This window comes from Castor canadensis, chromosome X, assembly GCF_047511655.1.
Source record: "Castor canadensis chromosome X, mCasCan1.hap1v2, whole genome shotgun sequence".
NCBI classification, from domain to species: Eukaryota; Metazoa; Chordata; class Mammalia; order Rodentia; family Castoridae; genus Castor; species Castor canadensis.
Window position 1 is genome coordinate 76,864,593 of NC_133405.1, and position 26,851 is coordinate 76,891,443.

At 35.7% G+C, this 26,851-nt stretch overlaps 1 protein-coding gene across 1 annotated transcript in view; it reads left to right on the top strand.

Annotated features, from left to right (window-relative positions):
* Zdhhc15 (zDHHC palmitoyltransferase 15) overlaps positions 1–26,851 on the top strand; it is a 104,245-nt gene that overhangs the window by 12,416 nt on the left and 64,978 nt on the right. Inside the window, exon 2 of the mRNA XM_020160423.2 lies at positions 20,080–20,106. Coding sequence (XP_020016012.2) covers positions 20,080–20,106 — 27 coding nt within the window. The remainder of the gene's footprint in view (positions 1–20,079; positions 20,107–26,851) is intronic.

Genomic DNA, 26,851 nt, shown 5'->3' on the forward strand with positions numbered 1-26,851 from the left:
TTGTTAATCTCTCTGTTTATTGTGGTCTCAGTTTAAGTTTGGTATTTATTTAGGGCTCCTATGATTTCATTTATTTGTTTCTGGGTTTTCCCATATTCTTTCATTTTGTTGTCTTGGAATTTCTTCAGTGCCTCCTGTAGGTTTTGGTTGACCATGTCTAGTAGCATCTCTATGAAGTTCTCATTAATTACTTGATGAATTTCTTCTTTCAGAGTGTTATTGTGGTCTTCATTGGGTTCCTTGGCATAGTTTATCTTTGTTTTGTTGGAGTCTGGATCTGGGTATCCATTTTCTTCATTTCACTCTAAATCCTGTAGTACTTTATTTTGGGGGAAGGAATGGTTTCCATACCCATCTATTCAAATTATTGCCCATTTTTTAAAGTGGGATTTTTAACTGAATTGTCTATTTTTCATTGTTGAATTATAATGTTTATTACTTGATCTTTGTCAGAAAAGTATTTGCAAATATTTTCTCCCATTCCACAAGTTGTCTTTTCACTGTCTTAGCATCTTTTGGTGTACAAAGTTTTCAATTTTGATAAAATTAAATTTATTTAGTTTTTTTCTTTTGTTGCCCTGCTTTTGGTCTCATATACCCTGTGTTTTCTTGTAAGAGTTAGTTTTAGTTCTGACATTTGGGTCTTTGTTCTACCCTGGGGTAATTTTTGTATCTAGTCTATGTGGCTATTTGGATGTCCCAGCAACATATATAGCAGATACTATTCTTTCCCCAATTTAATAGTCTTGGCATAATTGTCAAAAATCAATTGACATAGATATATGAATTTGTTTATGGACTCACAATTCTGTTCCATTGATCTCTTTGTTCTTCTACCAGTACTGCACTGTGCTGATTACTGTAACTTTGTTATAAATTTTTAATTCAAGAAATATGCATTCTCCAACTTTATTTTTCTCCTTTAAGTTGTTTTGGCTATTCAGGGCCAGTGACAATGCCATTTCAATCTTAGGTTCAGCTTTCCACTTCCATAAGAATGGTAGTTGAGATTTTGTTAGGAATTGCACTGAACCTCTGTATTACTTTGGAGAGGATTGCCAATTTAATAATCTCAAATCTTTTAATCTATATGAATATGGGATTTTTGTTTCCATTTACTTAGGTTTTTAATTACTTTCAGTCATTTTGTAATTTTAAATGTAAAGATCTTGAGCCTTCTTGGTTAATTTATTCCTAAATATTTTTTTTTCTTTTTGGTGCTATTGTAAATAGAATCATTTTCTTAATTTCTTCTTCTAATTGTTCATTGCTAAAATATAGAAATAGAACTGATTTGGGGTATTAAGCTTGTATTCTGAAAGTTTGCTGAATTTATTAGTTTTACAAAGGGTTTTTGTGGCTTCTTTGAAATTGCATGTACATAGGATCATGCCATCTTCCAATAAATATAATTTTCCTTCTTTCCAGTTTGGATACCTTTAATTCCTTTTTATTTGCTAATTCTGCTGGTTTGAACTTCTGGTATAATTTTTTACTAGAAATGGTAAAAACAGGGATCCTGGTCTGGCTCCTGATCTTGAGGGGGCGATTTTCACAGTGGTATTGAGAATACCACTGTGGGTTTTCCATAAATGCCTTTTATCATATTGTTATTAATTTCTTGTGCATTTTCATTACCATATTAGAATATTGTTGCATGCTTTTCTAGCGTCACTTGAGATGATCATGTAAGGTTTTTTCCTTCATTCTATGATATAGTGTATTACATAATTGATTTCTGTGTGTTGCACCATCCTTACATTTCTTGGATAAATCCCATTTGTTAATATTGCTTGGAAAAAAAATCCCACTTTCCATATGTTGCTGAATACTGTTTCCTAATATTTGCTTGAAGAATTTTGTATCTATGTTCAAAAGAGATATTTGACTTTTTTTTCTTATAATGTCTTTATCTGGCTTGGGTATCAGGTTGACAGTGGCCTCATAGAATGAGTTAGGAAGTGATACCTTCTCTTCATTGTTTTGTAAGAGTTTTAGAATTGATGTTAATCTTTTTTAATGTTTTATTAGAGTTCATCATTTAGCCATGTGGTCTTGGGGTTTTATTTGCTGGGAGTTTTTGATTACATGTGCCATCTTTATTTATTATTGATCTGTTCAGATTTTCTGTTTCTTCTTAACTCCGTGTTGTATGTTTCTGGGAATTTAACCATTTCTTTGAGGTTATCCAATTGTTGGTGTATAACTTTTAAATGTTTTTGTCGTGTTGGATAGGGATATATTGTGGCATTTACAAAGCTTCTTACAGTATATCAAATATGTCACAGTTGAATTCACCCCCTCCACTGTTCTCCTTTATCACCCTTTCCACCATTCGAGAAATAGTTTCAACAGGTATCTTTTTTGTTTACGTTCACGTGTACACAGTATTTATACTACATTCACCCTCTTACACATTTTCCCCACCTCCTCCCCCTTCCCACCGGTATCAAATCCCAGGCAGGGCCTGTTTGCCCTCCTGTTCTCTGATTTTGCAAAAGAAAGGAAAAAGAAATGACATTTTTGCTTATTTAAGATAGCTACACAGGGGGTTTCCTTGTGGCACTTCCATGTATATATGTATTATAGCCCAATCTGGTTCCTTTCCTCTGTTTTTCTTCTTTCTATACTTTAGTCCCTTTCTTATGGTTGTTTCAAGTCATTTAGAAATTCTGTATTTATTATTGTATAGAGAGTACATCAACCACATTCACCTTAACTTCCTTCTTTTACCCTCCCTGTCTTGGATGTGGCCTCCCCTAGGTGTGTCCTATTTTTCATAATATTTCTACATTTGGATGAGGTCCATATTCTGCATATGAGAGAAAACATGTGACTTTGGGCCTTTTGAACCTAACTAACTGCACTAAAGGTGATGTTCTCCAGTTCCATCCATTTACCTGCAAATGACAAAATTTCATTCTTCTTTGTGACTGAATAGAATTCCATTGTATATAAGTGCCACATTTTCTTAATCTATTCATCAGTGTTGGGGCATCTTGGCTGTTTCCATAGCTTAGCTATTGTGAATAATGCTGCAGTAAATATGGGTGTGCAGGTGCCTTTGTTGTAACCTGACTTGCATTCCTTGAGGTATATCTAATTGTGGAATTGCTGGATCATATGGTATTTCTATTTTTAGTTTTTTGTGAAGCCTCCATACTGTTTTCCATAGTCATTGTACTAATTTTCATTCTCACCAGCAGTGTATGAGGGTTCCTTTTTCTCCACATCCTCACCAACATTTGTTGTTTGTATTCTTGATGGTAGCCATTCTAACAGGAGTGAAGTAGAATCTTCATGTGGTTGGTTTTGATTTGCATTTCCTTTATGGACAAGGATGTTGAGAATTTCTTCATGTGGTTTTTAGCACTTTGGATTTCTTCCTTTGGAAAATCTCTGTTCCGTTTTTTTGCCCAGTTCTTCATTTGGTCACTGAATTTTTGGGCATTTAGTTTTTTCAGCTCCCTGTAGATTCTGGTTATCAACCCCTTGTCAGATGTATAGCTGGCAAAGATTCTCTCCCATTCTGTGGGCAGCCTCTTCAATTTAGAGACCATTTCTTTTGTTATGCAGAAGCTTTTAAATTTCATGTAGCCCCATTTGTCAATCCTTTCTCTTAGTTGCTGAGGCATTCGAGTTCTATTGAGGAAATCATTGCCTATGATTGTTGTATAATTTTATAGAAGTCATTTATGATCCTTGTATATTTGGAAAAAAGAGAAAATTCAAGTAAATAAAATTATAAATGAAAGAGAAGTATTTTCTATTTAATTTATTTCTGCTTTAGATTTTATTATTTCCTTCCTTTTGCTAATTTAGGTATAGTTTGTTCTTCTTCCAGTTCTCTAAAATGTAAAGTTAGATTGTTTCAGATCTTTTTTCTTTCTTCTTTACTTAATTTTTATTGTGGTAAGAAATGTAACATAAGATCTACCTTCTTAATAAATTTATAAGTGTGTAATACATTATTGTTGACCATAGATAAAATGTTGAATAGAAGATCAGTACAGTTCATTCATCTTGCTTAATTTCATGCCCATTGATTAGTGACTCCTTGTTTCCCACCTTTTATACCTTGGCAACATTCTTGAGTCAATATGAATAGTTCATATTCTAGAAATTTGTCCATTTCATCTAGGTTATCTAATTTTTTGGCATACATTGTTCCTAGAATTATAGTTTGGTTTGGTTTGGTCAAGATAGAGTGTCACTATGCAGCCCAGGTTGGCCTGGAACTCACAATCCTCCTACTTTTGCCTTCCAAGTGCTGGGATTATTGTCATGTACCACCATGTCTGGCTCTAAAATTCTAGTATAGTCCTTTCTAGTTCTATATGTTGTCCACTTTTACTTCTAGTTTTAGTAATTTAAGTTTTCTTTCTTTTTTCTTGTTCAATGTAGTAAAAGGTTTGTCAATTTTGTTGATCTTTACAAGTTTCCCCCAACTTTTGGTTTCATTAATTCTATTTATATTTTCTTTTTTTTTCCTTTAGTGTATGTTTAATGAAGTTGGGTGCACTGGCAATGGGTGTACAGAAGTTGATAATTGTTATTTCCTCTTGATGTATTTCTCCTTTTATTAGTATGAAGTTTCTTTTGACTAATGTGAGTTTGAAGTCTACTTTGTCTGATATTAAGTATTGCTACTCCTGTCTGTTTTGGGGGGCCATTAGCTTGATAAATCTTGTTCCAGCCTTTCACTCTAAGCCAGTGTTTATTTCTGTCAACAAGGTGGGTCTCTTGTAAACAACAGACTGTCAGATCTTCCTTTTTAATCCAGTTTCCCAAACAGTGTCTTTTGATGGGGTAGTTGAGTTCATTAACATTCAGTGTTAGTATTGAGAGGTATGTGGTAATTCCTGCCATTTAGTTGTTTTTGTTGTTTAAGGATTTGAGTATGTGCAGCTGAATCAATGGCATTCTCTGATTACTTGTCTTTTCTTCTCCTGCAATTTAATAATTCCTGTCCTCTCATGGTTTTGCTTGTTTGTTTTCATCTTCTGTATGTAGAATTCCTTGCAGAATATTCTGTAGTGGTGGCTTGGTGGACATATATTGGTTTAGTTTGTTTATCATTGAAGACTTTTATTCCTCCATTAATTTGGAAGGATAGTTTTGCTGGGTACAGTACCCTAGGGCTGAAATTGCTTTCTTTCAGTGCTCAAAATACCTCACTCCATGCCCTTATTGCTTTTAAAGTTTCTGCTGAGAAATCTATTATTTTGATGGGTTTACCTTTATATAATTTTTTTCTCTTACAGCCTTCAAATTCTTTCTCTCTTCTCTGTGCTAGTTGTTTTAATGATAATATTCCACAGAGAGGTCCTATTTTGGTCAAGTCTGTTTGGTGTCCTGGAGGCTTCCTGTTACCTGAATGGGAAACTCTTACTAGAGATTTGGGGAAGTTTCTGCTATTATTTTGTTGAATATATTATGTATCCCTTTGACTTGCACCTCTTCTCCTTCTTCAATGCCCATGATTCTCAGGTTTGGTCTTTCGATGGGGTCGCTGAGTTCTTGCATATTCCTTTCACAGTTCTTGAGTTTTTTGACTAAGAGTTCTTCTGTTTTTTCTTTAATATCTATTTTATCTTTGCGCCCTGAGATTCTGTCTTCCACTTGTTCTAGTCTGCTGGAACAGCCTTCCACTGTATTTTTTATTGATTAAAGGGATTTGTTATTTCCCAGATTTCTGATTGATCTTTTTTCTAAGGTTTTCCATGTCTTTGTTTAACTCCTCTTTCATATCTTGTGTTGTCTTCTTTATTTCATATATCTAGTTTTTTATAGTCTCTTTTGTTTCACTTTGGAGTTTGTTGAAGTCCTCTCTGAGTTCATTTAGTTGTTTCTGTGTCTTCTCACATTTTTTTATTTGAAGTGTCTTGATATTTCTTGAGTTCATCCTATACATTCTGTTTAACCATGCTTGTAGCTTCTCCATGAGTTTCTCAATGATCTTGTCCATGATTTCCTCTTTGAGAGATTTTTGTGGACATCACTGAGCTCATTGGTGATATTTATCATTGTTGTGTTGGGGTCAGGAACTAGGTATTTATTTTCTTTATTTCCCACTAAATCCTCTATTGAATTGTTGTTCTTTTGAGGAGTGGGGTTTCCTTGCCTTCTTGTTCTCACCAGTTGTTTACATAATATATCAAAAACCCCTGGTGACAATATCTATAAACAGTGGGAGTTGGGGGTGGGGTAATGGTTGTTTGGACAGAGATAGAAACTTGGGTAATTTAGAAAGATGGTACAATGGGTGGAGGAAGAGGTGTGGGGCTATAGGGTTTTGTGGCTCTTGTGTATGTTAGGGTGTAGTTCAGCTGTTGTAGTGGAGAGTGCTTCTGCCAGGGACTGCAGAGGGCTGGGGGTGTGTATGGTTGTTACAGTAGGCTAATCAGTGGGTGGTAAATGAGGAGGGAGGGGTAGTGTGGTGACATGTAGGGAAGGTGAAGAGGGGGAGGCAAAGTCAGAGGGAGAGAGTGGATTAAAAGGGGCAGAATGAATAGTTGGGGGAAGAACATGGATTGTAGCACAAGAAAAGGAGAGAAAGTGAAGGGGGTAAGAATAGAGATAAGAAAATAGTAATAGTAAAATTAAAAATACTAAATAAAACAAGGGGGAAAACTAAGAAAAAAACAAAAACAACAAAAAGTACAGTCAGTTCAACAAAAGTTCTGTACTTATTCCTTTGGCATCCAATCCTGGTTTTGGCGCTTATGACTGGGGGTTATTTGGTACCCTGTCTCTTCTCAAGGTTGGTATTCTGGGCTATGTGGGGAAGGGTGCTGCCCCTCTTGTCGGAGAGCTTGGTGGGGATGGAGGGGAGTCGGCTGGAGGGTTTTTTCCCCCTGCTTTCCTTGGTCTGATGGGCCATCTGTTATAAGTGGGAACTCTGAAGTGGTCTCACCGGATGGCTGACTTGTGAGCAATATTTGGTTCCTTCTGTCCACAGGGCAGGTTGCAAGTAGGACCTGAGGTAGCTCAGTTTGTGCAAGGTGGTCAGATCTGTTGTTATTTTCACCAAGTGGCAGCTGTGTTGCCCTACATCTGCAACTCTGACTGGTCAGCTCCTCCCCAAGCAAGGTGGGACAGTTCAGTTTTGTGCACTGCCCTCAGTCCCACAAAGTTAGCTCAGCAATCTGCCACGTCCCCGCTCTGGGAGCTTGACTTCTGTTTATACTTTCTGTTTACTATTTCAGTGTTCTCCATTGTAAGTCTTAAAATCTGTATTATCTGCTTTCTCTTTTTTGGTGGGACTGGGCTTTGAAGTCAGGGCCTCATGCTTGTTAGGCAAGTGCTCTTTCACTTGAGCCACTCTAACCAGCTCTTTTTTGTGTTGTATATTTTTCAAGATAGTGTCTCATGAATTATTTGCCTGGGTTAGCCTCAAACCACAATCCTCCTGATCACTACCTCCCAAGTAGCTAGGATTATAGGTTTGAGCCACCAGCACCTGTCTATATGCTTCCTTTTCTTAGCTTTGAGTTTGGTTTGTTCATTCTATTCTAGTTCCTTGGGGTGTAAAGTTAGGTCATTGACTTAGGATTTTTGCTGGGATTGTGTGCATGTGTGTATACATGGGTATATTTTGGTGGGACTGAGGTTTAAACTCAGGGATTTTTGCTCTGCTTATTTGGGAGATGGGGTCTTGCAAACTGTTTTTCGAGGCTGGCCTTGAACTGTGATCCTGCTGATCTCAGCCTCTCAAACAGCTAGGATTGCAGGTGTGAGCCACCAGCCTGGCAGCTGTTTTTTAATGTAAATATTTACAGCCATAAACATGCTTTCCCTACATCCTATATGATTTGGTTTGTTATATTTTTGTTTTTATTTGTCTCTGGGAGTTTTTGATTATTTTAGTTATGATTTATTCTTTAACTAATTAAGAGTATAACACTGAAGTTCTTTATATTTTTTAATTTAATAGTTTTCATTATATTACTGATTTCTAGTTTCATTCCATTATGGTCAGAGAAAATACTTCATATCATTTCATTCTTTAAAATTTATTGAGACATGTTTTGCAGTCTAACATATTGTCATATCATCTATATAGAATAATGTTCTATATGTATTTCAGAAGAATGTGTATTCCACTGTTGTTCGATTGAGTGTTCTTCATATGTCTGTTACATATAGTTATCATTTTGTTCAAGTCGTTTATTTTCTTACTGATCTTCTGCCTAATTGTTCTTTTCTTTCAGTGCTGGGGATTAAACCCAGGGCCTTGTACATGCTAGGCATGTACTTTGGGCCACATCCCCAGCCCTTGATCTACTCTGTAGCTTTTTTTCCCTTATTGTTGTGCTGGGTGGGGGTGCATTGTAGCATTTACAAAGGTTCTTACAATGTAACAAATATATCATACCCCCTCCACTGCTCTCCTTTACCCTGTCCCCCCTCCCCATTCCTGGAATAGTTTCAAAAGGTATCATTTTTGCATTTACATCTATCCATAGTTGAGAGTGGATATTGGAGTCTCCAGATATTGATATAATACTACCCATATCTCACTTCAGTCCTGTCAGTGTTTGCATCCTATATTTTGGAGCTGCATTGTTAGGTATACATATGTTTATAATCATTGCATCTTCATCAAAGATTAAGATTATTATTATTATTCACTTTATTATTCACTGTCTCATAATCAATTTTTAAATTACAATCTATTTTGTCTGACACTAGTGTAGCAACCCTAGCTGCCTTTTTTTTTTTGGTGGTACTGGGGTTTGAACTTAGGGCTTCATGCTTGCTAGGCAGGCACCCTAGCTGCCTTTTGGTTACTATTTGAGTGGATAACTTTTTTATGTTTCTACTTTCAACCAATTTATGTGTTTGGATCTAAAATGAGTCTCTTTCAGACAACATGTAATTTGATCATGTGTTTTTATCCATTCTACTAATTTCTGCCTTTTTCTAAGAAAGCTTAATCCATCTACATTTAGTAATTAGGAATAAGGATTTACTTTCTGTATGCCTTGCTTCATTTTTGTGTTTCCATTCCTCCGTTAATGCCTTTAATTTTTAATAGACTTCATTTTAGAGCAGTTTTATGTTCACAGAAAAACAGAAAGTACAGAATTCCCATACAAAGAGTCATTCCTACCCCTATCAACATCCCACACCAGAATGCTACATTTATTACAATCAAGGAAACTACACTGACACATCATTACCAACCAAGTTCATGGTTTACATTAGTGTTCACTCTTGGTATTATACATTCTATGGATTTTAACAAATGTATAATTATATGTGTCCACCATTATGATGTCATAATAGAGTATTTTCACTGCCATAGAAATACTTTAAACTCTGCCTGTCTACCTTTCTTCCCCTACCTCCTAGAAATCACTGACTTTAAAAAAAAATTTATTAGTATATGATAGTTATACAGAGGGTTTCATTGTGACATTTCCATATATCCATATATTATACCCTGGTTTGGTTCATTCTCTCCATCATTGTCCCTCTTCTCCCACTCCCCTTCTTAAAATGACCTTGACAGTTTTCAATGCTCCATATTCACAAATGTAGAGAAAGTACTTCAACCATAGTCACTCTCCATTACCCTCTTTATTTACCTTCTTCCTCAGGCTATAACCCTCCCCTCAATATGACCTGTTTTACATTCCTGTCCTTTATTGTTTAAGTGTCTGTTTATTGTTCAGTGGGGCTTTGAGTTGGTATTTTACCTGTGTAAGTATATTTACACAGATGTGATGTATTTCAATATTATTCACTGTCATTCTTTTTTTTCTCCTCCCTTAGTCTCCTCTAACAGTCCCACTTTTGGAAACATGTTATATATATATATATATACACACATACACGCACACATACATATAGTATGTATATATGAAACATGTATATGTGGTGATGCTTTTATTTGTGTTTGGATCTATCTTCCATGTACGAGAGAAAACGTGCAACCTTTGTCTTTTTGAACCTGGCTAACTTCAGTTAAGATGATGTTCTCTCCAGTTCCACCCATTTACCTGTGAACAACAAAATTTCATTCTTCTTTATGTCTGAGTAATGTTCCATTGTGTGTTCATATGCCAGGACTTTTTTTTTAAAGTAACAGTAAGTTTATTAGGAGAGGAATAAGGGGGGAGAAAAAAGAGAGAGAAGCATTTCCTGTTCCCCATGTAGGAAATGGGAGCAAAAACTCAAAATGGTGATCCCTAACTCCTAGTTTTATGCTGGAGAGCTGGGGGAAATACATATGGTCAAAGATAATGGGTCTGGGTGGCTGAGATGGCTCACAAAACAGGGAGAGGTCACCCTCCCAAATTATACCCAATCACACCCACAACCCAAGTCACAGAGACAATAGCTGTGTTTTAGAACTTCCCTTTCCTAGACATGATTATTTCTCCAGCCATCCAAGGATCTTTGCACCTCCTTAACATTTCAAAGAGGAAAGCAAAAGCAGGTAGCTCCTCTTTGTCCTCCTGTTCCTGTGACTTTAGCATCTAAAAGATGGGAGGGGAGCTAGCTGCTTGGGCTCTCCTTTTCCAAATCTGGCCATTTAAATATTTACTAAAATAATATGACTTCCCTGTCTCTTCTTATAGCCACTGCTTATGTCTAACCTATCATTTCCCACTCAAGGACTAGAGACCCTGAAATCTTTCAGGGAAAAGGGGAGTCATAATCTGTCATTAGCTGCTTCCTGCTGGCATGGGATGTAGTTATAAGTCAGGAGTCTCAGGTCCTTGCTCTCTATTGGTGGTCAGGGAGGAAGACAAGTCACCTCTCCGTATTCAGGTCTGTCCATCGGTCCGTGACAGTGAGAGCTGCATTCGCAGGGCACAGTAACCAGTGAGAATTGCCCATCAGGATGCACTGGTAGACTGCAAAGATGCAGAGTTCCACAGACAGGGATTAGGTTAGCAAAACAGTACAGGCAACAATAGCGTGAGATGCCTATTATGATGATGATGACAAACATTAATGCCTTTTACACCAGGTAAATCCTGTAAACCAAGAGGAAAGAAGGTCTCCAAAGTTTATTTTAGGATCAAACATAGCATCTATTTGGGTGTGGAGGTCCTTGAGAACCTCTGATACAATTGTTGGGTGTCTGGAATATACACACAGCATATCGTTTTAATTAATGCACAAATGGCTTGTCACATTTAAATTGCCTATTTAAAATACCCACACATAAAGACCCATTCTTTTTTAACTTATTGGCTTTACTTTGGAAGGGCTGGCAGGAGTGACTCCATTTTGTTGTTAGTTTAGATACAGGGTATCATAGAGTTTAAGTTGGCCTGGAACTCACTACGTAGCCCAGGCTAGCCTTAACTCAGGATCCTCCTGTTTTAGCTTTCCAATCACTGGGATTCAAGGCATGGACCACCATGCCCAGCATGTCTTTATTCTGACAACTTCTCCCTTGTTTCCCAAGTTTTTTCCTAAAGATATCCATTTACCAATCACTCTTATATGGCTTTAGTTTTTCCTCATTGTGGGGATGACATGCCTGAGATGTTCTGGAAGTAATCCCACATTGGGGGACAAGTGTCAGACAGGTTTGAGAGTCAGTGCCAATAAAACTGTTTTTGTGGCCAATTTAAGCAAACTGAAAGGTTTAGAAGAAGTGGACCTTAGGTTGGGCTTATAAAGCACCCATTTTTAAGTCAACAGAGAATAGTTAAAATTTTGCAAGGAAAATAACAAAACCAAACCAATGATAGCAAATACTTAAATAGACAACTGTTTGAGAAATAAATACTGGCTAGAGGCATTTTCTGGAAGCTTGATTGTAAATGGCTTAAAGAAGAATCCAAACCCAACAAAACAGACATGAGATCTGTCTAGTATTCCAGTCATGTTGTGATACAACTGGTATCTGAGTCATGGTGCCAAGTATGTTACTGGAAAAACAGTCCTGAAAATTACCTTGGTTCTTGCGTCCAGCAGGAGAAGAATCCAAGTAAGACACAAAGATTTAGTAAAAGTAATAGTAAAGTTTATTAAGGGAGGAATAAGGGGGGAGAAAAGAGTGAGAAGGAGCATTTCCTGTTCCCCATGTAGGAAATGGGAGCAAAAACTCCTATGCCATGACTTTTTAACTGTCTCCATAGATAGGTTTACCTTTTCCAATATGTCATATAATTGGAATCATATATAGTCTTTTCAAATTGATTTCTTTCACTTACGGATATGCATTTAAACGTTCTCCATGTCTTTTCATGGTTTAATAGCTCATTTGTTTTGGCACAGAATAATATTCCATTATGTGAATATGCCACAGTTATCTATTGAAAGGCATCTTGGTTGCATCCATGTTTTCATCATTTTGAATAAAGTTGTTAAAATATGTGTGAGTTTTTGTGGATATATGTTTTTAGCTTATTTGAGTTAGCAAGGAGTGTGATTGCTAGATTGTATGATAAGAGTATATTTAGTTTTGTAAGAAGTTGGTGAAAATTGGCACAATAGCAAATGATGCTTGTAGTCTCAACTACTTGGGAGACTGAGACAGAAAGATCGCTTGAGTTCACAAGTTCAAGAGCAGCATGGGCAACATGGTGAGACCCCATTTCAAAAAAAAACCCTGCCAAAATGTCCGAAAAAAGTGACTGAACCTAGCTGGGAATGGGGGTTCACAACTGTAATCCTGGCTGAGGCAGGAGGATCACAAGTTGGAGGCCGGCCTGAACTACATAATGAGACCCTGTCTAAAAAAACAAAGTTCCTATTGCTTTATATACTTACCAGCATTTGGTGTGGTCAGTGTTGTGGAGCTTTTCATCATTGCAATAGGTGTGTGTAGTACTACCTCATTAATTTACTTTTTCCAGCATATGCTTTTGATTTTCTCTTACTTATTTCTCAATATATTTTTAAGTTTTTCCTAGTGGTTATCCTGATTATTACAATTAAAACATTAACTTAATAATGATCAAATATGAATTAGTAGTAATGTAGCTTAACACTGTATAACTCTCTGCCCTTTACAGCTCTATTCCCCCTTTATGTTGTTATTATTGCAAACTATGTCTTTACATATTGCATGTTCCTTAACATAGGTTTATCCTTATTGTTTTATACATTTGTCTTTAAAATCACAAAGCAAATAAAAGAGTTAAAAACTGAAAATTTTATGCTACTGGGTTTTGTAGTTACCGATGTAATTATCTTTACCAGTGTACTTTGTTTCTTTTTGACTTGAATTACAGTTAGTGCCCTTTTATTTTTCTTAGATGACTCCTTTTGGCTTTTCTTATAGGGCCATTCTACTAGTGATGAACTCACTGTTTTTGTTTAGCTGTGAATATCTTATTCTCTTCATCATTTTTTGGAGTATATTGTTGCTGGATATAGAAATCTTCGCTGGCAGGTATGTTTCTGTTAGCAAGTTAATAGGGCATATCTCTGCCATCTGTGGACTCTGGAGAAAAATCAGCTGTTAGTCTTATTGAGTACTTCTTGTATATAAAGAGTCATTTTTCCTGCTTTCAAGACTTTCTTTGTCTTTTGATAGTTTGACTATTACTTTGAATAGCCTTCAGTTAATTCTATGTGGAGTTTCTTATACTTCTTGAATGTTTAGACTCATATCTTTTGCCAAATTTGAGAAGTTTTTAGCTATCATTTCTTTAAATATTCTTTTTGCTCCATTTTCTTTTTCCATCTGGAAGTCCCATTATGTATATATATATAAAAGTACATGTGACAGTGTCCTACAGGTCTCATAAGTGCTGATCATTTTTATTCATTTATCCTCATTCTGTTCCTCAGATTGAGCAATTTCAGTTGATCTGTCTTCATGGTCAGTAACTCTTCTGCTTTCTCAACTCTATTGTTGAACCTCTCTAGTGAATTTTTCATTTCTGTGATTGTCCTTTTCACCTCTAGAATTTTTATTTAGTTCCTTTCTCTCATTTCTTGGTTTCCTTTAGGTCTTTTTCCATGGTTTCCTTTAGCTCTTCACTCATATTTAAGAACGTTGACTTAGGCCTTTATCTAGCAAGTGCAATGTCTGGGCTTCCTCATGGACAATTTTTAGTGATTTCTTTCTTCATGTTAAATGGGCCATACTGTTTTGTTCCTTTGTATTCCTTGTAACTTGTTGAAAGGTAAGCATTTTGAATATTACAAAGTGACACCAAAATCAGATTTCCTCCTTCTCTGTGGTTTGTTGTTGTCGGCTGTTGTAAGTTGTTTGATTCTTTATTGACTTTTCTAACCTATATTTTAAAGACCATATATTCTTTGTTATGTATGGTCTTTAAGTTCTTTGTTCCATAGACATGTGGTCAACTAGTTGTCTAATAGAGACTTCATGAGTGCTAGGAGTAAAAGCAAAAAAAATAAAAAAGAAGAAAAAATATAATCTCCCAGTCTGCAGATTGACTCTGTGTTGTAGTACTCCTTCAGTCTTTAACCAGGCTGTTTACATTTAGGCCTTAGCCTTCACTTCCTGCTGTGCAAATACCTCAAGTCCAGCTAGATTTGAAAGCTTAGAGTTTTCTGAGGCCTTTTCCAAGCATGCATGCCCATCCTGGGTGTCTGCATGCCTTTCTTATTTCTGTAGTATACATGGTAGAACTTAAACATCCTGATTTCACCTATATCCCTTGTCAACCTCCTTTTTTTATCAGACTTTTTGTCTATCTATTGCCAGATGATGTCCCTTGTCCAAGGCTGCTATAGGCATTACCTGTGCCTTTATATACTTCTGGAAAAAGTCACCAAGGCAGCTGTCCTAGCCCTGGGAATATTTTGAGTAGACAAAACACAGGGAAGCCTTTGTATTGGTTATAAGAGAACCACCAGATGATTGAGGTTCACAACCACAATTCTTTTAGAATAATATCTGTACTGCTACCTCTAACACTGGAAACCTGCACCAAGAATGTGGGATACCATCTTCATAGTCCCTGCTGATCTGGGATGTGGAGCATTGTGGGCAGCCAATTTAAAATATTATAGCATTTTCTTACTACAAAGCAACACCAAGTTTTCCCCTAAGTATTTTACTAGATTCCAAAGTTCTGCAAAAGTTGATTCTGACAGTTTTTGGCAGCTCATTAATTGCTTTGGGGGAGGAGTAAGACTCTAGAATTGCCTACACTGCCATTTTTGTGAAACACTATCCATTTTGAGATGAAAAAATAAAAAGTCTAAGAACTAATTCTACTCAAAAGGTAGAGATTCTGGGCCTGGAGTGGTGGTGTGCACCTCAAATCTCAGCTACATGAGAGGTGGAGGTAGGAGAATTGTGGGGCTGCCTTGGAGTAAAAACATGAAAACTTAACTGGAAAATAGCTTAAGTAACTGGGCTGGGAATGTCGCTCAAGTAGTAGAGTACCTGCCTAGTAAGCATGAGGCCCTGAGTTCAAAACTCTAGTACCTCCAAAAAAGGATTGAGATTCTTCAAAGACATTTTTCACAAAATGAAAATGAAAAATGATTAAGACAAAAACTAGAACCATTTTCTAGAAACCAAGTTTCTACAGAAGTGAAAGCTATCCATTCAAGTCTGTATGAATCATACTATTACCACATCTAAGATAGTTATATAATTCATCCATATGTCAAACACTTAAATGTATTATACCTACCTAAGATACCAGACTTCTAAAATAATGGCAGTAGTAGTTTTTACACATGGCTAATAATCAGAATTACCTGCTGAAAATTTAAAGACAAATTCCTGCTCCTCCACTTAGAGATATGTGTGAAGAGGAACCTGGAATCTATATTTTTATCATGCTCCCTAAGTAATTATTAAGATAATTGCCTCAAAAGAGGCAAGAATTAGTCATTCTTGATACTAGAATGACTAGTATCAAGGCATAAATGAAAACTGGCATAATTAGCTTACTTTCAACATGCAGAAAATAATCAGAAATGTGCCTTAGTTCCCCATTTTGAATTCTCTTTCCTGATTTAGAATTTAAGAAATATCTAAGTGAAAATGGGAATCAATGTTACTTATTTTGGCATTGAATAAATTAATTTAAAACTGTCGTGTGTAACTTGATATCTACATTATTTAATAATCACATTTGCTTAGTCCTAAACTTATTATAAAACTTAGCCGTAGTGAATAATTCACCTTTCTCAGAAAAATAATGAGTACTTACTGTTTTCCAGGCACCCAAGTATTTTACATTTCTTTTTTTATGTAGTCCTTGTAACAACTTGATTACAAAATAATTTTATCCTCATTTTGTAGATGAAAAAACTGAGGTACAGAGTAATTAACCTCCCCAAGATCACAAAACAGAGTCAGAATATAAATACATGTCAAAATATATGCTGCACATCAATACAATAACCTCCCTTCCCAAACATGTTAATTAAGAGAGAACTTCATGTTGTAAATGCCACTGGAGTCCTATTATTTTCAAGCTTTTCACTCTCCTTTCATAAGTCCTTTTGAACTGCACTGATTCAGTAGCCACTAGCCACATGTATCTATTAAATACTTCGGATGTGGCTCCTGAATTGAGATGTTCAGGAAGCATAAAATATCTTTCAAAAATTTAGTACAAAAAAGAATAAAAAATATCATTAATAATTTTCTATGGATAAGAATATGAAAATATTTTTGTGTATTGGGCTAAATGAAATTATTAAAATTAATTGCACTCTTTCTTTAGCTTTTTAAAAATGTTCCTACTAGAAAAATTTAAACTACATGGCTCACATTATATTTCTATTTGACAGCACTGCCATGAAAATTCTTCCATGTTCTTTCTACTATATTTGTGACCAATCCATTAAGTCCCAAGTTAGGCTTATTCTACCCATACCCTTCTATGAACCTATAATATGCATGTACTTAAAGGAAGTCGTGAGGTATGCTTTGCTTTTAACACCAATTGCCTGTGATGAACAGTTCTTCCATATACTTCACATTTCCAAACCTTTCTCCATATCTCATTGCATAAAACAGTAAATAGATGAGAGAAAAGAGGAAAGACAATGAAAAAAGCTATTTAGTGATAACTCCAGTCACTTAACTCTCCAGTAATGAGCTGAAATTTGAAGAAACAGAACAGATGTAATTACTTGTATAACCACATAACTATAATCATCATGGCAAGTTACCTGTAAAACTAGCTAACTGTACACTTACCCAAGAGATTCATGGTAAAAGGCTCATTTTGTAAAGGTTTAGTGTGGCGCTTCTAACATTTTCACTTTAAATATGACTAGAGTATTTTAGCCTTTTTCTTTAATCGTGCAAAAGACAATATTATAAAAATAAAAAGAACTACTGAGATAAGTGTTACAATCTTTCACAATAAAGCCTTTTCTCACTAATGTGTAACTTCCAATGGGGAAATTTTGCAAGAAAATATTTTTCCCTTAAACTGTCTCCTTACAGAATTTCAGGGATATAAAGACTTTAAAAGTCAAGTCCACTGCCAAACTAATGTCTGATATCCTCTACATTTCCGTGTTTATAATGGGAAACTCACTCCTTCCCAAAGCTAAATCATTGTTTTCTTCCTCCTCCTCGTCATTTTTTCTTATATTGAGCTAAAATGTGTTAACTTGCAGCTTTTGCCAATAGATTATGTTTCTGTCCTCTGCTCTTGAATCATATAAGCCAATCCCACTTACTCATGAGAGTCCTGCATTTACTTAAAGATAGCTGTCTTGGAGAATTCACTGGCTCTCACTCATTCATCTGTATGCACATTGTCTCATCCCAGTATCTGCCAAGTCCAAGGTGATCTTCCCACACCCACAGTGCTGTAGCAAGTGGCTAAGCAAATGAGAATTAGAACCTCCACTTATTTCGAAGGGCATATTCACAAAGAATTCATAAATGTTTGAGATTAAAGTATGTTTAATCTCATTTAAATATCATGTGTTGTATACATTTATCAAAATTACATGGTACGCCATTAATATGCACAACTTTTATGTTTTTGTATAAACAGTTAAAATAAGTGTTCAGCTTGAGGTAGAAAGAGATATGCCAAAAAGAAATTAATCGGCTATTCTTTATTAAGATTAATCTCCAAGCAATTCTGCTTTCTTTCACTCCATTTTAAAGAAATGTAATTAGCTTAATTCAAGGTCTAGTGGAACCAAGACAGTCATGCACATGCAAAACCATGAAGTCCCAAGTCAACCCATCACACTTCCATGTGCATTGTCAGCGTATGCACCTCTTTCACACATTCTTAACCAGGACTCTTCAACTAGGAAAAAAAAGGAAAAGAAAAACAAGGACTTGGTATCAGTCTCCAGTCTTGTGTATAAGGAAAAAGAAAAAACATCATGAAGTCAGATTTTTAGTACAGACCAAATTTAACACTTTTAACTGTTCATTCAAATGATCATTGAAAGGAGAATTTTATTAGCATAAATTAATTGTATAAAGGGGTTTCATTATGGTATTTATATACATGAATATAATGTACTTTGATCAAATTCACCCCCTTTATTGCTCTTTCATAATCCCCTTGCTGCCGCCCCCTAGCAAAGGAAAAATGTTTTTAAGACTCAACAAAAAGACCTGCATATAAATGGAAAGAGGTAGAGCACCTGCTTTGCAAGTGTGTGAAGTCCCGAGTTCAAGCCCGAGTCCCACCAAAAAAAAAAGAAAAAGAAAAAGAAACAAAGAAAGGAGAAAGCATCACCTAGAACACAGTCTTATTCTCTGTTTGGATTTTTCCGCATTCCTCTAACCCTTGGCATTATTATTATGTCCCCAAACATCTTAATTTAGCAGTTTCTCTGCATTGAGAGCCAGGTCCTCTAATTTATGTTTACCTTAGCACCTAGTACAAGTGCATACAGATGGTGCTGGTGAGTAGACCTCATTTTGTACAAATGCCATTCTAAACAGAAGTGATTTATAACTCACAGTAACCCAGTAAGAAATGATTGAGGGAGGTAGATGCAGTATGTGAAAAGGCTCAGGAAACTAGAATCTAGTCCCAACGCTACTACTAACTTGCTCTGTTACTTTAGGCAAATCATTTGAATCTACTCCAGTCTATTTTTCCACATTTGTAAAAAGACATAGATAAACCAGATAGTCAGTAACGTTCACTCCACTTCTGATATTCTGTGAAATCTTAGTTCAGAGATATTAGTAATATATATTCATTAAGTATTCACCTTGTGTTAGATACTAAGCTAAGCAGCATGTGTTAGATACTAAGCTAAGCAGCATTTATATGCATTAATTCATTTAATTCTCAAGTAATCTTAAGATGTGGGTATGTTAGGGAAGTAAAGCAACTTGCCCAGGATCACAAAAGAGTACAACTGGACTTCTAAACAAGTCTGACTTTAGAGAGAGATGGAATGCAATATCCACACTATATTACTTCCACATATACAAAAGAAGCTTGGTATTTAAAGGCATCATATACTGAATACTTTGGGAAAGTAAATACAGAGGGTCCAAACTTAACATTTTTCAGTGTTATAACGGTGTGAAAGTGAACCCATCCAACCATTCTGTTTTTCATTTTCAGTACAATATTCAATAAATCACATGAGATAGTCAGCATTTTATTATAAATAGACTTTTTGTTAGGTAGTTTTGTCCAACAGTAGGCTAATGTAAGTGTTCTGAGCAGGTTTATGGTGGCTAGACTAGATGTTCAGTAAGTTAGGCGTATTAAAAGCATTTTCAATTTAATAATATTTTTAACAATTGATTTATTAGGCCACAACACCATCACCATTCAAGAGGCATCTGTAATCATCTCCTAATTTATCAGCTTTTAAGTTTTTAATGCCATGTTATATAGCTTATACAGGTTTCTATTTTTTGTTTTTTAAAAAATCAAGTTATAACTATATTTGTTGAATGATTGGTAATTCTTAATTACTGAAGGTTTAAGATAAAGGAAGATAGCAAAGGATGGAATGTGATCATATTGTTTTCCCTCATCTTAGGCTCGTATTTTCCTAAAGTAGCATATAAAAATTGCTAAAAAATGATACTAGGGAAAATGAATTAGAAAATACATTTTAAAAATATCATTAATTTGATGTCTCTCTCTCCCCCTCCCTCCCTTTTCTCTCTTTCTCCTTCCTCCCTTCCTCCCTCCCTCCCTCTTTCCACAGTGACTGTTTTGAGCCCCGCAGAGAAAGGTAAGTGGGTAAGTGGATGTTGTGAACTGTGTGTTCAGTAATGTATCCTTCTTGCTATCTAAAAGTAAATTACGTAAAAATCTTTGAGCAACTTTCCCAAGAATACACTTAGGTGATTGGAAAGTTTAGGATGATGGTTTTTGGGAAGCTAATCTAGAAATAGAGCAGAACATACTTTCAATGGCCCTTTTGGCTATAAGACAGGGATTGGAAATTATCAGGATTTATGGTAGAGAAGGACACAGTTAACCATACTGTTTGTCATAGTGACCCAGGCTCTTTCTTGGTTCATCACTATTGTCATAGGTACCTGGCCTTGCTTCCCAATCTACCCCATCTTAATGGTACAGAGTAAGGGCCCCACTGGAAGCCACAAGGGCTCAGTCCTTCACTATTACAGTTCCTGTACGTTTACTGTGTTCCTTTCCACTCCTTGCCATTAGGCTTGACCTGTAATTTAACTACCTTTCTAAAGATCTCAAGGCATTTTCCACTTAAAAAAACATAAGCTTAGCATGAGTCTTAACAAAACATTAGTTTTACATTATTTTATCAGTAATAGCCAGAGTATTTATGTAGCCACTTTATGTTGCTACTTTTAATTCTCATTTCATGGGAATTAGTTGTTACAACTTATTAAAACCTACCTGACATTCATATTTTGCTGTTTTAAAGATCCAGTTTGCTATTAACTCATTTAACAGAGGCATTAGCTAAAGGGACAACAAAATTGTATGACTGGAAGATAATAGACTATGGTAGTTAACAGTTAATAGCTAGATTGTCTGAATTCAAATCATAGCTCTTCTACTTCCTAATTAATTGTTTTGTCCCTGTTCTCATTTTATTTGTATATAGAATGGAAATAGTAGTACTACCTACTTCATACAATTGTTAGGAAAATAATGCACATAAAGCACTTAAAGCAGGTGAATAAAGCACATTTCTGGTGACTCAATAACCAATAAACATGTGCTATTATTCGTGAGCACTAGAGCAAGTCTTAAATTGCCTCTTATGTATTGTTCTTAAGGTCAGAAATCATCTTATACAAGTATTAAATAATTATAAATAAATATTTTCCACAATAAACATTCAAGACAAGTTGAGTGGTGGCTCAGATGATACTCTACCATATGGGGAATAATATTCTTCTTACTATTGAAAACTGCAATTTATTGTGCTGGACACTCTGCTAAGTATTGTGTATACATTACATCCTTCAGTATTTACATTGATACAATGATGTATGTATTCTTAATATCCACTTTATAGAGAAGGAAACTGAAATTTAGATAAGTTAAATAACTTATCCCAGGTCATCTAATTCATGAGTATTAGGAGTCAAATCCAGAAGTGTCTGACCTAAAAGCCCATGCTCTTAAGTAAATCTGCATTTTTATTAACTCTTCAATCTACAACTCCTAGGTTTGCTTGACTGAACTCCTTATTCAGAAACTTGATGCTCAGTCGCTTTTTTCAATTGTCCAAAGTACCATATCTTCATTTTTGCATGTTATCACTGAACTCAAGTATACCAGAATTGTCATTTGTAAGCCCAACTAACACACTTTAATACCTTCCTGGCATCATCAATCCAGTTACCAGGATTTGAGTTCTCTAAGTGACTGTTACAAAAATGTATGATTTTTATTGTGTCTTCTGATTCTAGGATTCTATGATTCCAAAGCACTTTTTTTATGATAAGATTTTGCTTATTCATTCTGCAATGGAGTATAATGGGACAGAACACAGAGAAGGCAGAAGATTTGTGTTAGAGTTCTAGCTCTGTCATTTGCTACCTCTATGACATTTGGAAAACAATTCAACTTCTCTGAATATCAGTTTCTATAAAATGAAGGTAGTTTAATACCCTATGCAGCAGTAGTCTGCTTTGTAAATGTTAAGTATTACCAATCTCAGTTATTACTAGGTTGGTTTTTGTGTGTGTGTGTGTGTGTTCGTTTTTTTGTTTTGTAACCCAGGCTGGCCTTGAACTTGGTATATAGCCCAAGCTGACCTGGAACTCACAATCTTCCTGCCTCATCCTCTCAAGTGCTGGAATTGCTGGTGTGCACTGCCATATTTGACTCAGTTATTACTTTTTTATGTCAGGATTCTCAAAGATAGTGGAATCCATAAACTAAAATAGGATTCAGTTGTAATACAAAAGTCAAAGATTCACTTGTAAAGAACTTCCGAACACTAGGGCAAATTACTGAGGGATGCTAAGGAATCCCATTTTCTGAAAGTATCAGACTCTTAAATATCTGGCATAAATCAATGAGCCTTGTCTAGAAACAGACCCATATGCTAATACCTATCTGAGGTCCCTACTCACCCTGTCAATATGAGACTTGTTTCAAACTACATTGCACTATTAAAGTACAATAAAATATATGACTGCCAACAGGAACATTGTTTGGCATACAGGCAAAGAAAACATGTCAAGAAAATGAAAGCATTAAATCACATAACTATTTGTCTCCAGTGTTTAAAAAAATCAGGGCTGGAGGAGGGGCTCAAGTGGTAGAGCACCTCCCTAGCAAAGTTAAAGAAAATCATAGTCAAACATACTGCAAAAGGTTTTTTATTTCTTGTTTACTTAATGACTCCTGTATGGAGTTCAATAGCGTCCCCTCAAGTTCATGTCCACCTGGAACTTGCAAATGTGTCCTTATTTGGAAATAGGATTTTTTCAGATATAATCAAGTTATGATGAGATTATATAAGATTAGACTGAACTGTAATTCAGCAATGGGTGTTAAGAAGAAGGAAATTTGGATATACAGAAACAGAGAGAAAATAACCATGTGAAGATGGAGGCAGAGATTGGAGTTATGGTGCCACAAACCAAGAAACACTAAGGATTGCCAGGAACCACCAAAAACTAGGATGAGGCAAGGAAGGATCCAACCCTGGAGCCTTCAGTGAGAACATGACCCTGGCTATACTTTGATTTCAGGCATGTAGCCTTCAGAACTGTGAGAGAATAAATTTCTCTTATTTTAATCTGCACAGTTTGGTAACAAGTCACTGCAGCTCTAGGAAACTAATACAGTACCTGACAAATTTCAATCTCTTATGTGCTGTTATAAGAGAGTTGTAACAGTAGCAAAGACTTTGGTGTCAGACCTACCTGGGGTCAAGTCAACTTTGCCACTTCCCACATATATGACATTGGGAAAGTTAACGTAAATTTCACTGTCTTCCTCTGTGAAATAGAAATGATACTTACCTCCCATGGTTATTTTAAGCATGAATGAGATAATGTATCTAAGTACCTTAGCATAGTGCCTGGCACACAATAAGTATAAAATAGATAGTAGTAAATAACTATTACTGTGTTGTTATTATTAATACTGCTACCATTGGTATTAACATTGAGCAGGATCTGAAAGATCTTCCTTCTAAGAAGCCTAAATATTTCAGGACTATAATTCCTTATGATTCCTTTTATGACTAGGTTGTCAAAATCCACATATTCACTTATTTTGGGATTGAACTCATTCTGTGTTCCACAAACTTACATGTATCCCTTTTTGTACCTCTCTCCCAAGTTTCCACAATAGTGTGATGTCTTGGGTTATAAATCTTCTTAAAAATATTAAAGAATTTATGAGTTGGCTTGGACAAATTTAACTTTATTTTCAATGTGTTAATTTCTTGGAGTAAATGCATGAATGCAAAAATATATTAATCTAAAAAATAAATTCATTTACTTTGTATAAGTAGAACAATTGAGATCCAAATCCATGCATTCATATTGTGTAAATAGAACAAGTTAGATCCAAAGAAGTAAAATATGTTGACTTAGAAATACTGATTCTTTTGCAAAGAAAGGGACTGAAGTCCCAGTTATGTGAACCACAGTTCAGAATATTATATATCAGCCTTGGTTACACAGGACTCAGAAATTTTTAGATATAACTTCCCGTCTTCTTCCATATATCACACTAAAGACATGATAATAATGTATTTCTTTTGCTTTCATAAGTGTATTGCAAAGATGCTCTCATCTAGCATGATCTGTCCATATTTTGAAGATCCTTGATTGGAAAATCTTCCCTCCTCTACCCCAGAAATGAAGATCTTGGATGAGCTAGGGATTAAAAAAATTAGTAGGACCTAAAGATGGAGTGACAGATAAACTTAAGAATGAGATGGACATCAGGTATGATCCATCACACAATTCAAGCATAATTAAGAGTAACACATTGTCCACAGATGCTCATCTTCAAAAATGGCCATTAATCATTTTAAACAAAAGTTCAACTCACTCTCTGCATATTCACTTTCATTTTTACTGGTTTATACACTAAATTCTCTGGTCTCTCCCTTAAAGTTATATGATTATAATTATTTACCATCTCAGAAATGGATGTACTTGAGTCCCCTCCCCAAATTCATATGTGAAGTCCTAACCCTCAGAGCTTCAGAATATGACCTTATTTGGAGATAGTACTTTTAAAGAGTTATACTAGGTTAAAGTGAAGTCACTAAGGTGGGCCCTAATCCAATATGACTGGTGCCCTTATAAGAAAAGAAAATTCAGACACAGGTTACAGAAGGAAGTACATATAAAAACAGAGGAAGAACATGTCTATTGACATGCCAAGGAGAAATGCCTCAGAAGGAACCAATGCTGTTGACACCTTGATCTTGGACTTCTAATCTCCAGAATTATAGAAAATAAATTACTGTTATTTAAGACACCCAGTCTATGGTATTTTATTATGGCCTAAGCAAACTGATAAAAGAGCTCAGTCAGATTTCCATTTGAAAATCCAGAACATGGAACTATGTGCTTTGTGTCACCTTCTCAGTTATACTAATCTTAACTTATTGGTGATATGTTAATCATCAAAAGAATGAGAGGGTACTAGATGGAAAAAGTTTGAGCCACAGTATGATTTTGTATAGTCACCTCCAACTGCTATAGGAAATCTTCAGTTTGGTTTTGAGCAGTTATCTCAGTATTCTTAATATACTATTTTGAAGAGACGGCCTGCAGAATACAAGTTATACATCTGGCAAAGGGTTGATATCCAGAATATATAAGAAACTAAAAACTCAACAGCAAAAACAAATAACCTAATTAAAAGATGGGCAACAGATCTAAGCAGACATTTCTCAAAAGAAGACATACAAATGGCCAACAGGTACATGAAAAAAGCTCAACATCACTAATCATCAAGGGGAGTGCAAATCAAACCACAATCACTCCAATAAAAATAGCTATTATCAGGAAAACATAAGACAAACAAGTGCTGGTTAGGATGTGAAGAAAAGGGAACACTTATATACTGTTGGTGGAAGTATCAATTGGTATAGCCATTATGGAAATTAAATTAAACATTGAACTACCACATGATTCAGTATTGTACACATTACTTAGCAAAGTTTGTGGGTCTTTTTTTTCCTTTTGAGGTACTGGGGTTTGAACACAGGACTTTGCACTGATAGGCAGGTACTCTACCACTTGAGCCATACTCCCAGCCAAGTGAAAAAAAAGTTTTAAAGTAATTTTGCCCCTTTACATTTTGACAAATTTCTTTTGATATAGGTACATCTAAATATATCATTTCAAAGCTCTGACTTCCACATGTTTCCACTCATCTATCCCCAATAGGCCTAGATAGAACTTCCATGCTCCTGTGCCCTTCCCAACATGCCCCTGTAACCTCTGCTTATATTTGGTTCCTTCTGGGTAGGGTCATATATTGAGTCAGAATGATGAAATCTATGTACATGGGGAAATGTCTGCCACAGTGAAGCCAGTGCTTGGTTTCAGTCATGATTTTGTTTCCCACCCTAGCTATGTACCTATTGACATTGCTTTCGATCCTACAGCCTGTAACTCCCAACATTTGAATATGGCTACGGAGAAAAATTAAAATATTAGGCTGAGAAGTTAGAATAACTACTTATCTGTTCTACTAAATGTCAGAAAATCTAAGAAAAGGCATCAAAGGAAATGGCCCATTTTTAGATTTGTTTTATTTTGTCAGAATCATTGAGATATAATTTATATAATATAGGAGTCATGCTTTTTAAGTGTGCAAGTTGATGAGTTCCATAAATGCTTACAGTAATATAAGTACCAAAATAATAAAAATGTAGAATACTTACATTATCCCAAATTATTCCCTCTGGCTCATTTTCAAATAATTCTCTCACTCCCTTTACCTGGGTACCACCAGTTTGTTTTTTGGGTTCCAGTTTGGAGCTATTTTGAATAAAGCTGGTAAGAATATACCTGTACGGGCCTTTGTGGAAATATGTTTTTATTTCTCTTGAGTAAATAGCTAAGAGAGGGATTTCTGGTTCCAAAGTATTTTCCAATGTATTTTGCTTCCAGAACAGTGGTATGTGAGAATTCCAGTTGCTCTAATCTTCATGGCCACTAAATTTTATCAGTTTATTGTTTTGTTGTTTTGTTTCATTTGGCACTACTGCAGTGTGAACTCAGGGCTTCGTGCTTGCTAGGCAGGAGCTCTACCAGTTGGATAAAGCCTCCAGCCCGGTTATTTTTGAGATAGTGTATCACTTTTTCCCCCAGGGACAGCCTGGGCTGTGATCTTCCTATTTATACTTCCTGCCATAGCTCAGATGACAGGTATACACTAGCATGCCCAGCTCTTTCTGTGGGGATGGAGTCTCATGAATTTTTTATCCAGGCTGGCCTCAATTTCAATAATTCCAATCTCAGCCTCCCAAGTAAACAGAATTACAGGTATGAGCC